Source organism: Stegostoma tigrinum, chromosome 9 (genome assembly GCF_030684315.1).
Source record: "Stegostoma tigrinum isolate sSteTig4 chromosome 9, sSteTig4.hap1, whole genome shotgun sequence".
In the NCBI taxonomy this organism is placed as follows: domain Eukaryota; kingdom Metazoa; phylum Chordata; class Chondrichthyes; order Orectolobiformes; family Stegostomatidae; genus Stegostoma; species Stegostoma tigrinum.
Genome location: NC_081362.1, coordinates 47,768,223 through 47,785,194, shown reverse-complemented (window position 1 = coordinate 47,785,194; position 16,972 = coordinate 47,768,223). Strand labels below are relative to the sequence as shown.

General features: G+C 39.3%; 1 protein-coding gene across 5 annotated transcripts in view; it reads left to right on the top strand.

The window, feature by feature from the left end:
- sptbn1 (spectrin, beta, non-erythrocytic 1) overlaps nt 1-16,972 on the top strand; it is a 239,773-nt gene that overhangs the window by 184,971 nt on the left and 37,830 nt on the right. For all 5 annotated transcript variants that reach the window (XM_048536023.2, XM_048536019.2, XM_048536021.2 and 2 more), the window contains 10 exons: nt 603-1,359; nt 2,058-2,260; nt 3,201-3,291; nt 3,405-3,551; nt 4,399-4,662; nt 6,245-6,469; nt 7,168-7,257; nt 9,801-10,079; nt 10,574-10,704; nt 13,167-13,371. In XM_048536023.2, the coding sequence (XP_048391980.1) occupies nt 603-1,359; nt 2,058-2,260; nt 3,201-3,291; nt 3,405-3,551; nt 4,399-4,662; nt 6,245-6,469; nt 7,168-7,257; nt 9,801-10,079; nt 10,574-10,704; nt 13,167-13,371 (2,392 nt within the window). The remainder of the gene's footprint in view (nt 1-602; nt 1,360-2,057; nt 2,261-3,200; nt 3,292-3,404; nt 3,552-4,398; nt 4,663-6,244; nt 6,470-7,167; nt 7,258-9,800; nt 10,080-10,573; nt 10,705-13,166; nt 13,372-16,972) is intronic.

Sequence of the window (16,972 nt, the reverse complement as noted above, 5' to 3'; positions counted from 1 at the left end):
TACGTTGATGCATCAAATGAATTATAATAGCAATTTTTTTCCACCTTATCATTTTGGGAGCAGTAAGTATATTCTTCATTTTAATTTTTGCTGCAGCTGCCTAATGTCCAAATCTATATAGTACGAACCATCTGCAGTCAGTTAATTAGACTTGGGTATAATTTCCAGTCGTACCCAACTAGCTTAACACTCGTATTTGTTCACTTGTTCACTACATTTGTGTTCACTGGTTACTTAATGCAGTGTAAGCAGTTATGTTGCATGTATGATTTTTATTTACATGGACCAGACCTAATACCAAGAAGTCAAACAAGCATATTTTATTCCTCACTCAAAAGATATTTGTCAGTTTATTGTAGAGTGAAATATTTCATATATCGAACTTGAATGGGTTCAAGTTTAAATAGATGCCACTGAAAGGTAAAAGCACACAGACATGGATTCTGATTTTAACTACTCCAGTTAGCAGTGTGGTAGAAGGCAGCAGTTTAAATATGCTTGTTGCTTAACTTGAAAGGTAAGTTTTCAAGGTGTCTTGTGGCCAAGAAAGACAAAATTCTGTTTGTCTGGGAATTTGATTCCATTTTCTCTTCTGATTCTAGATGGAGTCAATTCCGTCAGCTAGTGGACCAAAAGAAAGATGCACTCAATTCTGCACTCAGCATTCAGAATTATCACCTTGAATGCAATGAAACAAAGTCTTGGATTAGGGAAAAGACCAAAGTCATTGAATCCACGCAAGATCTGGGCAATGATCTTGCTGGAGTCATGGCCCTCCAAAGGAAATTAACTGGAATGGAACGTGATTTGACAGCTATTGAAGCTAAGCTAGATGATCTGCAGAAAGAAGCTGAAAGGCTAGCTGCTGAACATCCTGACCAGGCAAATGCTATTATGAGCCGTCTTTCAGAAATTAACGATGTCTGGGAAGAAATGAAATGTACTTTGAAGAACCGAGAAGAATCACTTGGTGAGGCAAACAAGCTTCAGCAATTCCTGCGCGATTTGGATGACTTCCAATCCTGGCTTTCAAGAACCCAAACTGCTATTGCTTCTGAAGATATGCCCAACACCCTGGCAGAAGGGGAGAAGCTGCTCACCCAGCATGAAAACATCAAAAATGAAATTAATAATTATGAAGAAGACTATCAGAAAATGCGTGATATGGGTGAAATGGTAACACAGGGACAGACAGATGCACAATATATGTTCTTACGCCAGCGCCTGCAGGCTTTGGATACTGGATGGAATGAGCTGCACAAAATGTGGGAGAACAGACAGAACCACTTGTCTCAATCTCATTCATACCAGTTGTTCTTAAGAGATACAAAACAGGCAGAGGGGTTCCTCAACAATCAGGTAAGCTAAGTATGGTCTTACATTTAATATTGATTTTTCAGCTCCACCATATGTCCTGGAGCATTTGGTATGTTTCTAGTATCGACCTAGCATATTCCTAAGTGCATTATAACATTTTCCTTCACTTATTAAAATTTTACTTAAATCTGATGGAAACTAAAACTCCAGTGGCCTGCTGTTTGAAACCTGTTGTTTTTCGGTGAAGATCAGCAGAAAATTCTCAGCTGAGCAGATACAGTCAATAAAATAGATAAACTTTTGTTTTTGACTAGTAGTCACTAGGCTTTTTTTTTTCAAACTAGCATTACTGTAAATATGCTTCTTATTCTTTCATGGAATGTGAATTTTGGTAGCATTTGGTGCCTGTCACTAAATGTCCTTAAGGTGACGGTGAGCTGCCTACTTGAACTGCTGCAGTACATCTGGTGTGGATACATTCTCAGTACTTTTAGGAAGAAAGTTGCACCTTGGGATGCAAATCAAAATTTAAGAGGTAAAATGTAACAATGTTAAGGGAGCTATAAGAACTTGGAAACCACTGGACTGTAATTCAACCTGTCCCTAGAAAAATCTTGTACAGAGCATGGGTAATATTAAAGGTGGGACTAGTCAGTTTATGTGCAATCGATGTATTTCTTCTCAGATTACAAGTAGCAGTACAAAGCTGACTGGCAATTCCTTCCTTTGTTGAAATAAAGGAGTATGTGTTGGCACACACTGAAATGCCCACCACACTAGAGGCTGCTGAAGCTGCCATTAAGAAGCAGGAGGACTTCATGACTACCATGGATGCGAATGAAGATAAGATAAATGGAGTGGTGGAGACAGGCCGGAGACTAGTCAGCGATGGCAATATATATTCTGACAAAATCCAGGAAAAGGTTGACTCAATTGATGAAAGGTACAAAAACCCTAATCAAGAGAGGTTCATTCCTTCATGTAAACCCATGAGTTTAATATTCTATATTCATAAAGTATTTGCTCTGAAAATTCTGTTATTGTAAGTGTTTTTTTTGTAAATAATAGTGGAATTTTGTTGGAGACTTATCATACAAAAGGAATTTCCATTGAATGTCTACTACAGTACCAAAATTTGGTATTTAATCAGGAAAGCAACTAGAATTTTTTACTTGATATAGTAACAATTTTCAGCTATAAATTCTCCTGACCCGTCTGGTAATGAGTCTTTATTTAACCTGGCTAGTCTCTTTCCTATGATATATCGATGGAAGCTCTTATAGTCTCTATCATCTCACCTCTGTTTTCCAAATGCTCCCTTACAATGGTATTGGTGCTGACTTGATAACCCAATCTGTATGCAAATCTGTCGGCCATTATTACTGTATTACACACATCACATGCATCTCTAAAATACTAATTTGTAGCATGCCTGACACCAGTACTATAGCTTGGTTATCCATAAAAAGTTCCCACCAGTGTTTGTTTCCCCTTGCAGTTCTTCAGCCTATGTCCCACTGGGGTGCATTTAAATCATACAGGAAGTGCCTCAGGACTCACATTATTTTAGATTTGTCCTTGCTTTCAACCAAATTTGAACCATAGGCTTGTGTTATGTTAATGTGTTGTGATGTCATTTTCAAGATATAATATTGTGTTTAATGTATAGAATGGATAAACAAATTCCTTTCGCTTTGGCCCATTCAAAAGCCCTGCTTCATCAGGATGCAATAATAGGGGAGAAAAGTTACGAATTTAAAAATTGGTGCTTTGTAATCTTAAGGAGAGTTACGTTTTCTAAAAAAAACTAAAATTGTTCTTTAATTTACGAAAATTAGTGTAAATAAGTTCTTAAAAATGTTACTATTAAATTTAACTTTTAGACATAAGAAGAACCGTGAGGCTGCCAGTGAACTACTTATGCGCCTTAAGGACAACAGAGATCTCCAGAAGTTCCTTCAAGACTGCCAGGAAGTAAAGCTTGCTTTACAACTCATTCTTACCAAATTAACATATTTTATTGTTTTGTATATCACTGTAGATGGTTAATGTTGTATTCCTCAAATGATGATGTTTTTCTTTTACAGCTATCTCTCTGGATCAGTGAAAAGATGCTGACTGCTCAGGATATGTCCTATGATGAAGCGAGAAATTTACACAGCAAATGGCAGAAACATCAGGCTTTTATGGCAGAGCTTGCATCAAACAAAGAATGGCTGGATAAAATTGATAAGGTTTGATAGAATTTTGAATGCCCCAAGTACTTTTCTGTGATAAATATATTGCAGGTTACATTTTGTCTTTAGTTCACAGATTCAGAGAACTAACTCATTTCTCTTTTCATTTTTGTGATGGTGATAAAATAGTTAATATTTGACCTCTAGCTTATTAGATGTCTACAATGTTGAACCTTGCAGTGTTAAAGTAATGGTGCTTGCTTCTAATATATTCTGACGCGCATGCACACTTCCTCACTCGGGCTCACCACCACCACCCCCCACCCCCGCCAGCACTTTCTCCCCCTGCATGCCCACACTGCCTCATTCATGTCAGTTAGTTTGTACCATTTTAGTATTCCAGTTTGGATAAAGCTAGTGCTTACTACTTGTGTTAATAACTTGAGTGGTTGCCACATGTACATAAATTGTGCCTTCATACGAATTGCATAAAAACGTTACTGTCATCTGAGAGATTTTGGGAAGTTTAAAAAAACAACCTGGATTACTTTGTTCTCATAATTATGGTTAAATACTTTGTATCCAGTTAGTGAATCCCTCCATGCACCATCTTGAATTCTTCTGCATTATACACCACACAAGTGTCCTGCCATACTTGCTGTTCAGTTTCTCATTATTGTTTAATGCTTTAAGATTTCACTGCCAAAATTTATTTAATATTGCACACATTTTCATAAATCACTCAGCACAACAGAATATTCAGACATTCACGTACTTCTATTTTAGAGTCAAATACAAAAAAAAGCATGTTAAGCTACGGACCGTAGCTTTCTTAAATTTTCACCATTACTAGGACAACTGCAAAAACTGGTAATACTGAAAATAATTTCAATATCTCCACTAGGAAGGAATGCAGCTAATTGCAGAGAAACCAGAGACTGAGGTGGTTGTAAAGGAAAAGCTGACAGCCCTACACCATTTGTGGGAAGAACTGGAATCTACTACACAGGCCAAAGCTCAGCGTCTGTTTGATGCCAACAAAGCAGAGCTTTTCACCCAGAGCTGTGCTGATTTAGACAAATGGCTACATAACCTGGAAGGACAGCTCCAGTCTGATGATTATGGCAAGGACCTTACCAGTGTCTCCATTCTACTCAAGAAACAGCAGGTATTTACCCAACGTGTTCACCTAGACAAGGGAGCATGGGACAACTGAAGCTTCAAGAGTGCTAGAACAAATTACTCTAGATGCTGGAATCTGTACTGAAAGCAACAAATGCTGGAGATCACAGCAGGTCAGACAGCATTCATGGAGAGTGGGAAAGCTAACATTTTGTGCTGAAGCTCTGATGAAGAGCCATCTAGACTCAACATGTTAGCTTACTCTCTCTCCATGGATACTGTCTGTCTTGCTGTGATCTCCAGCATTTGCTGTTTTCACTTCAAATGTGCCATTTGTTTTAGTACTCCTGTGGTCATCCATTTCAAAATGAATGGTCCAGCACAATTTTGTTGGACATCTTGGTGATTAAGTGTATGTTGGAGCTTTAGAGATTATTCTCATTGCTTTAGTAGCATATGGCATTATGTCAAATTATGTTTTCATGTCATAATAGCAGTATATAGATATAAACCTTGATGCAGAGAGAAAATTATGATGACATCTTTTGAAAATTATTTGCGGTATAATAGAGTATCCAGCTACACGTTATCCTTTTCAAGATGGTATGATATAGTAGGAAGTTTCTACATCAGGAATTTTTTAAAAAACCCATATCTTTTATTAAGTCTTTTTGTCTAAACAGACTTTCAGTGAAGCTGTCGTCAGGAATCTCCGAATATACGCTACGTTTCCAGGATCACCTTTAGGGTTGTTCAAATGGGGGTGACTGCCTCAGGCCCTATGCTGGGATCTGGAAGCAAGGTTTGGGAGGTGGGGCAGGGTTTGACCTTTATTTGCCAATTGGGAGGCGCAGCTGGAGGCACATGGTGGGGGCACACTGTGTGATTTGTTCTGCGGGACTACTGAGTTCAAGTTGCCCTAGGGATGACTCTGTATGTTTCTGTAGCTGATTTACTTTTCAGTAGAGTAAGCTGTAAGGATAATGAGGAATAACATGTTTTCACTAGAAATTATAAGATTCAGACTGGGTAGTTGGGTGGCTACTTTGGGGTACTTCCCTAATTTAGTGTTAGCTTTTAGCTATGAATCCACAACAACAACAACTTAAATTTAAGGTGTTAAATTCAGGTAAATAAATCCTTCCAAGGTGCTTCACAGGAGTGTTCTAAAACAAATGTGATGTACCACTTAATGAAATATTAGGAGAGGAGATAAAAGTAGTTTTTAAGGAGCATCTTAAGAGAGGAAAGAGTGGTGACGGGGATTAGGGAGATAAATTGTGAATTTAGGACCTTGGCAGATAAAGTTTAGTTGCTATTGTGGAGCAGTTTGGATTGAGGATAAAAGATAGAAGTAGCATAGCACAAAGTCTTGGGAGAGTCTAAGGCTGGAAGACGATATAGAGACACGGAAAAAATTGACCAGCAGGAATTTGAAAACGTGTGTGAAATTTAAAAATGAAGTAACTTCCATATGCTGAATTAATTTGTACTATTCAGTTAACAGTTTTGCATTAGGTCAGTTTTTGTTCTCACAATTACTGCAGATCACACAGGGAGGAATTCTATTTCAGCTGATTTGTCAGTTGGTGTAAGTTTAAAAACTTATTTTTCATACCCCTCATTAGATGTTAGAAAATCAGATTGAAGTACGAAAGAAAGAAGTGGAGGAACTGAAGAGTCAGGCCCAGATTTTGAGCCAAGAGGGTAAAGATATTGATGAGGTGGACAGCAAACGCACAATAGTGGAAAAGAGATTTTTACAGCTACTGGAACCACTAAATGAAAGGAAACACTACTTGTTGGCTTCTAAAGAAATACATCAATTCAACAGAGATCTGGAGGATGAAATTGTAAGTAGAAGCCTCAGTGTATGTCATTTAAACAGAGAATGTCAACTTGAAACTTTTGTTTTGACTTGAATTAGACACAATTTCTATATTGCTGTTTTATGGTCAATCTTTTTGTAAATTAAAACTTGTTAGATCAGAGAGTACATTGCTTGGCTACAAAATAACTGCTGCTGCAATACTTTAATGTGTTTCAAAAGTGCGTACAGCCTTGTAAATAAACTTTGTTGTACCTTTTAATAATGTTTGAAAGGCCATTTAATTGCTAGTAGAGATAAAGTTGCCTACATCTATACCTAATGACGTATGTGAAATGCCTTTATTTAAGTTGTAAAATTACAAATTTATACTGCAGTCAGTTAATACTTTGAACAAAAAGTCTCTTATTCTTATTGCTCTATAAAACTGAAGGATGGCTGTATAACAAGCTTATAAACTTGCAGATATTCTGTGGCCTAGGCACTCCTTGTTCAAAAATACACTTTTAAAATGTACAACGCACAAAGTTAATGGCAACGTGAAGTCAACTACAAAAAAGTTTATTGCATAAAATAAATTTCATAAAAAGACGTAATACAAGTACTGATATTGGGCATTATAAAAAAAAGCAATGAGACAACAAAGTGTAGAGCTGGATGAACACAGCAGGCCAAGCAGCGTCATAGAGCAGGAGAGCTGACATTTCATTTTTATCTTTTTAGTTGTGGGCTGAAGAACGCATGCCTCTGGCAACATCCACTGACCATGGCCATAACCTCCAGACTGTACAGATGCTGATCAAGAAAAATCAGGTGAAAAATGAAAACTATAATACAAATGTTTTGAAAATGAAGCATGATTGTTTCACTGATAGTGACCTAATAGCCCAAAATATCTATTGACTTAGACTGGAGCTGTTGCCTGGTCTGCAGTGCATGCCCTATGAAGAAAGGCTGAGGGACTTGGGTCTGTTCTCATTGGAGAGAAGGAGGCTAAGATGGGATTTAATAGAGACGTACAAGATGATCGGAGGATTAGATAGGGTGGACAGTGAGAATCTTTTTCCGAGGATGATGACTTTAGCTTGTACAAGGGGGCATAGCTACAAATTGAGGGGTGATAGATTTAAGACAGATGTCAGAGGCAGGTTCTTTACGCAGAGAGTGGTAAGGGCGTGGAACGCCCTGCCTACCAATGTAATTAACTCAGCCACATTAGGGGCATTTAAACAGTTCTTGGATAAGCATATGGATAATGATGGGATAGTGTAGGGGGAGGGGCTTAGATTAGTTCACAGGCCAGCGCAGCATTGAGGGCTTAAGGGCCTGTTCAGCACAGTATTGTTCTATGTTCTTTAGAACAGTACAGCACAGTACAAGCCCTTCAGCCCACAATGTTGTGCTGAACTTTTATACCCTAAACCTAAGGTCTTGGTAACCTCCATTCCTACCTTTTATACTATCGTCCATATGCCTAGCTAATAGCCGCTTAAATGCCTTTATTGAGGCCGACTCCATTACCTTCTCTAACAATGCATTCCACGCTCCTACCACTCTCTAAGTAAAGAACTTACCTCTGATGTCTCCCCTATATCTACCTCCACTCACTTTAAAACTATACCCCGTCGTAATAGCTACCTCCACCCTAGGAAAAAGTCTCTGAATGTCCACTCTATCTATATCTCTGGATCATATTGAGACAAATTTCACTTTCCTTGCTTTATTGAGTGAGAAGCATCAGCCCAAATTTTGTGGCAGTAGTAATGGTGAGGCAAGGTGTCTCTGAACCAAGAAACCTAAGTTCAGGCTCTACCTGCTCCAGATATCTGTAATAACATTAGGCTGGTTAGAAATATCTACTTACTGGCAGGAGCCTTTTTTCATCCTCCATGGCTCCTCAGAAAATTGTTCCAGAGGCAAGTTGGTGCCAGCAGGCTACCTGATAGCATGACTTTATGGAAGCAAAAATTCTTCTCTTGGTGTTGTGTTAAAAATAGTTGGTAACATTGTAGCTACGGCATATTAAAGAGAAAGTGAGTTTGTAACAGTGTAAAACATGATGATTAGAGCTGAACAGTACCTCTGTGCGGCAAGAAAATTTTATAAGTTATGTGTTTTATTCCTTCAACTGATTTTTTAAAAAATTACATTGAAAATATTGTTTGCAATTATTTTGTTTTTCTAGCTCGCTCTCTCTTAATCATATCTGTTCGTCCCAGACTTTTATTTCTCACCCCACCACCCCGAGGACTCCTTTTGAGATTTTCTGGAGTGCTGCTTTTTGATTTTTGGGGGCTACATTTTTATTCTCATAACTTTATTTGTGATGTGATGCAGTCAGGCGGTAACCCTTCCCTCTGTATTTGTGTTAACATATTAGGTATTTGAATGCAGAAACCAAATTAGAAGAATTCATCAATATTCTCAATATTTGTCAACTATCTATTAAACTTAAAGCCACAACTCACAAGGAAAACACTGATTTCCTAGAAATCACAGTATTTAAGTTGGTATGAGATCACAATCATAGGTTAGCATCAGGGTTTTTATTTTCAAGAAAATTGACTCACAAAAAGTCACATCCTAAATACAATTTTTAGATTGAAGTCACAGCTAATGCGTTCACACCATATATTCAAAAAGCTGGAATAATTTATTTGAGCCAAGTAGCTGGAACATGAAGTGCAATGCTTTAATTGTAATTTATATTTCCTGTTTTTTATTTGTTTGTTTGCAATCATCTGTGAAGATTTTTTTATTAGTCTGGTTGGAACCTCCTTGCTGTTTTCCCTGATCATGGATGAAACATATACTCAAGAGAACACCACAATGGGTCATGTACAGATGCTATATGCTGACAAGTCCGTGAAAAGTCTCTGGCCAACCATAAACAAGATGATCAGTGAAAGACATTCATTGACCAGTTTACATTTTTCTGGCAGTAGTCCTTTAATAATCTCACATATGACCTGTAACAAAGCTAAAGTTACCAGACAGCTCAGAGCGAGGCCGTCTCAGCGATAGTGCAGCAGTTGTGTATTTGAAAGCTTTTCTTCTAAGCACCCAACTGAACACAAAGTTTATGATTAAAAATAACAATATTTATATAGTCTTAAAATTATGTCATGAGTATGGAAGATTGCAAACACTTTTTTAAAAAGAACAACTGCATTTGATGTATTAGCTCATCAGGCCAAATGGTCAAGGTCCCTCACAGATTATAACTTTGCAGTAGTTAGTAGCAATCACCTGTGGTAGGTAAATCATATTCAGTGGATGCATTCACTATAACCAATGGAGGTTGTAATTGTTGTCTGTTATAGTAATAAGGCTAAATGTATTTTTGTCCTGTCTAGACGCTTCAAAAGGAAATTCAAGGCCATAAGCCACGCATTGACGATATATTTGAGAGAAGCCAAAGTACAGTAGCTGCAGATTCCCCAAGTGCTAAAGCTATTCAGCAGAGATTATCAGATCTACGAGAACTTTGGAAATTGTTGTCTGAAGAAACAGAGAAGCGGCACAATCGGCTGGTGGAGTCTCACAAAGCCCAACAGTACTATTTTGATGCTGCAGAGGCAGAAGCCTGGATGAGTGAACAAGAATTGTACATGATGTCAGAAGAGAAAGCAAAGGTTGAGTATTGTGTATTTTACTACTCTGATAGATGTGCTGAACAAAAACAAAAGGATGAAAGGAACTGTATAAGTTGTGTAAGGTCTTGGGAAAAAGAAAGAACTATTCTTAAAGTAACGTTCATTTACAAAAGTCAGTGACAGCTCTGTGAAGTTTGTGGACAAATTGTTTAATGTCCATTGAAACTTTTTTTGAGAACTTCCAGTGAATGATATTCCATTAAGTTGTTCTTCTTTATTTTTGTAGTATTACAAAAGAAAGTTATCTATAATACCCAACCTAACCAAAAGTATTAACATATTGGGCAACATACTCAGAGCAAAATATGATTGCTATTATTTCCCATTTCTATTACAGTCTGTGATTTTAAACATCTTTTAAGAAGCCTGTAATAGTGTTACTTAAATGATCAGTTACAGCATTTGTGGTGATCTCTTTCGGCAGTTTTAAATAAAAATTTAAAAGCCACTTTTCATGATGTGTCACTTTGCAGGATGAGCCGAGTGCAGTGATGATGCTGAAGAAACATCAGATTTTGGAGCTCGCAGTGGAGGACTATGCTGAGACTGTGCATCAGCTTTCAAAGACCAGCAGAGCTCTAGTGGCAGATGGGCACCCAGAGAGGTTGGTTAAATATTAAACATGATTGTGCCAGGAGGAGTACACTGGTAACAAGCTCAAGTAAACCACCAATCATGTATTAGTACAAATGTGTTGATTCATTTACAAAAATACTCAATTTCTTCTTTCCTGTATGACTATTTGCAAGCTTACCTTCATTAGTCAGAACATCGAGTATAGGAATTAGGATATGGTGTTGCAGCTGAACAGGACATTGGTGAGGCTACTTTTAGAATACTGCATACAATTCTGATTGCCCATCAGAAGGATATTGTTGAACTTGAGAGGATGCAGAAAAGATTTACAAGGATTTTGCTGGGATTGGAGCGTTTGAGTTATAGGGAGAGGCTGATTATAATGGGGCTTTTATCCCTGGAGCATCAAAGGCTGAAAAGTGATTTTGCAGAGGTTTATAAAATCATGAGGGGCTTGGACAGGATTAGTGGCCAGGGTCTTTTTTTCAATGATGGGCGAGTCTAAAACTAGAGACCATAGGTTTAAGGTGAGAGGGGAAAGATTTAAAAAGGACCTGAGGGGCAACATTTTCATACAGAGGGTTTTGCACGTGTGGAACGAGCTGCCAGAGGAAGTGGTGGCGGTGAGTACAGTTGCAATGTTTATAAGGCGTTTGGATAGGTATATGAATAGGAAGGGTTGAGAGGGATTTGGCCCAAATGCTGGCAAATGGGACTAGGTCAGATTGGGATGTCTGGTTAGCACAGAAGAGTTAGACGGGGTTGAGGGGTTCTGTTTCCGTGCTGTATGACTCTATCCAAAACAAAAGAGACCTTCATAAGTCATCCTTAATAACTTTTAAAAAAATCCCTTTACTGTAACAAAATATTATTTCTGAAAACAAATGGCAAACACTGTTTAATACCTAAACTATAATCTGGAATTAGAACTGGTGTCTGATTTTAATGCATCAAGTTTTGGGGGGAAATTCTAGCTACAAGGGCCAGCAAAGTTTGCCACCGCATCTTACCAAATGTGCCTCGGTAGCTACTTACCCTAAACCTGTATTGCCCCTCCCATACGATTCCGTCACCATCTTACCCATGTTCCTTGAATAATGACTGGATATCCTAAAGGCCAGCATTCCTTATACTCATGCCATTCATAAAAGCTCATTGTTCAGCTGGACAAGCATTGTCAGTCCAGAGTTGTCCTGCATGGCATCTGACATTTGCATGAGGTGCAGATGAGAAGAAATTATCACTCTGCAGCATGATCAGGTCCTGGAGATCCTGTTGGATAGGAAGGTGCAGACATAGGGCTTCCTCCTCCTCCCTATGACCAACACACCCCCGAAAAAACCAGCAGTGGAAACCATTATATCAGACCATGCCAGCTTGGTCTGAGGTTGTCCACCCTTCTTTAAATATTTGCGGCCATCTGGAGGATTGCCAACCACTATATGCAGAATGTTAATGTTTTTCTCCACTCTCCCAGTATAAGTGCTACTACCTTCTCTCTGATACCTCACTCACTTTATCTTTGCTACTGTACCAACCTCTCACCAAGGTTAGTGCTCTAAAACTGTCAGTATTGCCTGCAGCATCTTCCTTTACCTGCTGTAACTAGCCTCAGACCTGATACCACTAGCCCTGCATGTCATCTGTGCTGCCTACTCACTCACTTGGGACACTTGCGCACCTGCGCCAAAAGGAACAGCTGTGCCACCCACTTTCACTTTGAAAAGATGTTTTTCCTTGTGGGAAAGACTATAACCAAAACTCAGTTTAAGACTGAGCGATCATGCTTTAAGACAGATGAGGTTTTCTCCACTCATTTGTGGAATTCTCTTCAGAAAACAGAAGAGGGTGAATATTGAATATATCCGGTTACAGGGAGAAGCCTGAAGAATTGTATTGAGAAACACGTCCACCGTGATTGAATGGCGGAGTAGAGCTGATGGGCCGAATGGTCTCCTCTTTTGCTCCTATGGTTGTATGGTTATCAGAATGTGAATGAACTGTTACTTTTGAAAAGGTCTATGACTATAGCAACCTTCCTTATTGCAGTGCTTCCTATGTTCTTTAATTCTATCCACCACAATAATAGGCAGACAGGAAAGTAGAGTTCAGACCACAGCCTGATCAACCATTATCTTACTGAATGGCGGAGTATGTTCAAAAAGCCAAATGGCCTACTTTGCATTTTGATTGCTGTGTCCATGCACTTTCATTTATGATGTTAAGACTGATTACAATATGAACGTTCTGGAAACTTGGCACAAGTAGGTGAATTACAAGTAGAATCATGGTATCACAAATTAGGTAGCAAGCATGTGCCACCAGATTTAAATATCTTTTCCCTGTGTCACTGTGTGTTTGCACATAACCTATACTCTTCTTTGGTTTATTATTGTTTGGATCATAGTTCCTTTGTGTGGGTATGGCTGGCATTTGCTTCTCCAGGAAGCCTTACTCGGATTTAATTTTTGACATATTTTGTTTCTTCAGTGAACGTATCAGCATGCGCCAGTCCCAGGTGGACAAACTTTATGCTGGCTTGAAAGATTTGGCTGAGGAGAGGAGAGGGAAACTGGATGAGAGGTATCGCCTTTTCCAATTAAACAGGGAGGTGGATGATTTGGAGCAATGGATAGCTGAACGTGAGGTGGTCGCTGGATCACATGAACTTGGGCAGGATTATGAGCATGTTACGGTAAATATTTACCTCAAATACATGTGTAACTTTACCTTTGGAAAATATTTCAGTCCACTACTTTTCTTACCACCTGAAAAATAGCATTTACTGAAATTTATTTTGCCAGACAGTTGGTCAAGCACTTGTTGTTACAATCCAGTCTTTTATTCCTTCTTGTTTCTCTAGAAGCTGTATGCAGGAGTAATTGGAATCAGGAATGGTCCTAGAGAACTGGAAAATGGTTAATCTAACACCCCTGTTTAAGAAGGGAGGGAGGTAGGAGACAGGAAACTGTAGGCCAGTTAGCCTGACCTCAGTCATTGGTAAGGTTTAAGAGTCCATTATTAAGGATGAGATGGTGGAGTGCTTGGAAGTACATAGTAAAATAGGCATGAGTCAGCACAACTTCATCAAGGGGAGACCATGCTTGGCAAATCTTTTAGAATTCTTTGAGCAGGTAATGAGCAAGTTAGACAAAGGAGAGCCAGTGGATGTGATCTGTTTGGATTTTCATTAGGCCTTTGGCAAGGTGCCACATTGGAGACTGCTAAATAAGCTAAGAACCCTTTGTATTAGGGACAATCTACTGGCAGGATTAGAGCATTGGCTAACTGGCAGAAGGCAGGGATTTGGGAAAGAGGGGTCTTTTTCAGGTTGGCAGCTGGTGACTACTCGAGTTTCACAGGGGTCAGTGCTGGGGCACAACTATTAACATTATACATTAATGATCTAGATGCAGGAATGAAGTTTGCAGATAACACATAGATAGTGTGACAGGTAGTGATGAAGTAACAGGAAGGCTGCAGAAGGACTTGGCCAGGCTAGCAGAGTGGGCAAAGAAGTGGCAGTTGGAATACAATGTAGCATGGAATTGTGCCACACAGAAAAGGCAATGCAGGTGAGTTTGAGGTTATGCACTTTTTGGTTGGAAGAATAGGGGCATAGACTATTTTCTAAATGGAAGAAGGCTTTGGAAATCTGAAGCATAAAGAGACTTGGAGTTCTAGTTCAGAATTCTCTCTATAGTTAATGTGCAGATTCAGTTTGCAGTTAGAAAGGCAAATGCGACATCAGCATTCGTATCAAGAGGGCTAGAATACAAGAGCAGGGATGTGCTGCAGAGGCTGTATTAAGCTCTGATCAGATAACATGTGGAATCTAAAAGATGGATGTGCTATGGTTGGAGGTGCTGCAGAGGAGGTTTACAAGAATGATCCCAGGGATGAGGGTTTGTCGTATGAGAGGTAATTGAAGACTCTGATCTGTGTTCAATGGAGTTTAAAAGGATATAGAGGTGAGTTCTCATCGAAATGTACAGAATACTGAGAGACCTCGATAGAGAGAACATGGAGAAAATGTTTCCATTAGTTGGAGATTGTGGAAAACGAGGGCACAGTCTCAGAGTGAAGGGATGACGATTTTGAACTGCGATGAGAGGCATTTCTTCAGCCAAAAGGTGGTTAGTCTTTGGAACTTATTGCCACAGAATGCTGTGCAGGTTGTCATTGAGTGTACTTAAGACTGAGATAGGTAATTATTAAGGGGATCAAGAGTTATAGGGAGAAGCCAGAAGAATTTGTATTGAGAAACACATCCACCGTGATTGAATGGCGGAGTAGACTTGATGGGCCGAATGGTCTCATCTTTTGCTCCTATGGTCGTATGGTTATCAGAATGTGAATGAACAGTTACTTTTGCAAAGGTCTATGACTATAGCAACCTTGCTTATTGCAGTGCTTCCTATGTTCCCTAATTCTATCCACCACAATAACAGGTTAGAGAGTTTGCAGCTTTGGGAGGCAACATCTGTTTTGGGGGAGATGAATACTGCTCAGGCAGCAAAGAGTTCTTAACGTTGCTTTACAAATGGACGTATGTACTCATAAGTGTACATAAAATGTCAAAACTTGTGAAAGCTAACATCATTATGCCTTTTCTAATGATTGGGAAACACTCTCAGAGGAATTGTTTTGTCCTTAGGAATAGTCTTTTGTACCTGCAGTCAAGTTACTGGGTATGACACCATCCATGTGCACCACTTAACTCCACTCTTCTCTTTTCCATCCCTTTGTTCGCTCTCTGTCTTCTGTTTAATCCGCTGCTTGACTTCTTCCTCTGTCCCTTTATGCTCTTCCTTCCTCATACCCACCACCTTCCCCATCCCTCTACTCCTCCTTCAATATTCTGGGCAGCTGCTTGTTTGTTTCTGTGTGCAGTTTCTTAGAGTGGACAGCTTGTGAACGAACTGAGCAGTGTTTTTTTGGGTTGCTATGCCCTGGATATGCCTGTAGCTCGCAGTGGATATTTGTGTCCTCCTCAATCACTTCTTTTCACTCTCCCTGTCTGAGACTGAACCGGACCACTGACAAACTTGCCACCCAATTTGACTCTGAGCTGAGTTTCTGACTTACCTTCTCCAACATAAAGACTGCCTACTTCCAGCCCTGTAGCATCACATGGCTCTGACTTGGCATCATCATCTGCTGAAGCTATTGTGTGCATATTTTATCTCTAGACATTCTATTCCAATGCTTTCTTGCTAATCTTGTACCTTGTATCTTTATAAACTTGAGCTCATAGAAAACTCAGCTGCCTGTACCCTAATTCATAGTAAGTTTTAATTATTTTTGCCGTCCTTTTGTCTGCTGAATTGACTCATCTCTCTGATGCATAACCTTTGCACATGTGGACAGCCCACGTATAATGAAAACCATGATATCTCATGGAATGTATGGGAGATCACCATTAGCATGCTGAAATAATGTTTCTACCTTCATCCACTGGATGAATCTCGTAGTCACTCCACAGGGTGGGTGTTAAGATTCTTGATGACCCATTTCATGCTGCCCAACCTTAGAATAATGAGAGGACAGCTTTGCCACCAGTTACGTGGCAAGCAGTTAAATAAAGGAAGGGAACAGGGAACCTAGACAACCATTTTCTGTCAAAGTTGTCTGTGAACAACTCCCGCAACTGCGATACCAGTGAATGCAGTTCCAAATCCCTGTTGACTAACAATCACACACCTTACCTTGCCTCTCTTACTGAACACCACAGCACTGCTTAGGTACGCATAAAACCTATTGCAAAATAAAACTTTTTACATCAAACTTCTAAATCAATCCATTTAACAATAGAATAATGACTGTTTATTCCCTCTGTGCCTTTGCCTCTTCTGGTACTTCTGTACAGTGTGCTATTCCAGTTGCATCTGCATGGCCATTGGAAGACTGTTGAGTGCAATAAAATGCATATAGCCTTGATCTCATGCACATGTGGGCTTGCAAGGTCTGGTTTCAGATGCCACCTCAGCATGTTGTTGTAGTAGTTAGGTTTAGCTAGCTGACGGTTAGCAGCAAGAGCACCAATAGAGTAGTCACAGTGAGTGCATGAAAACTGTCAACCTCCGAGAACAGCAGATTTGTGCTCTGCACAGTCATTACTATGACCATGAGCAGCATCTCAGCAACTACATTAATTATTGAAAGACAACTTGTCAATTTGCTTTTATACCTTTCAAGCCCTTTGAATACTGTTAGCCATTATTAAGTTAGCAGCAAGTTGAGCTTGCGTGGCTTTGGTCTGAGCTTTCATTGCAATATCCCGAGTGGATAGTTTC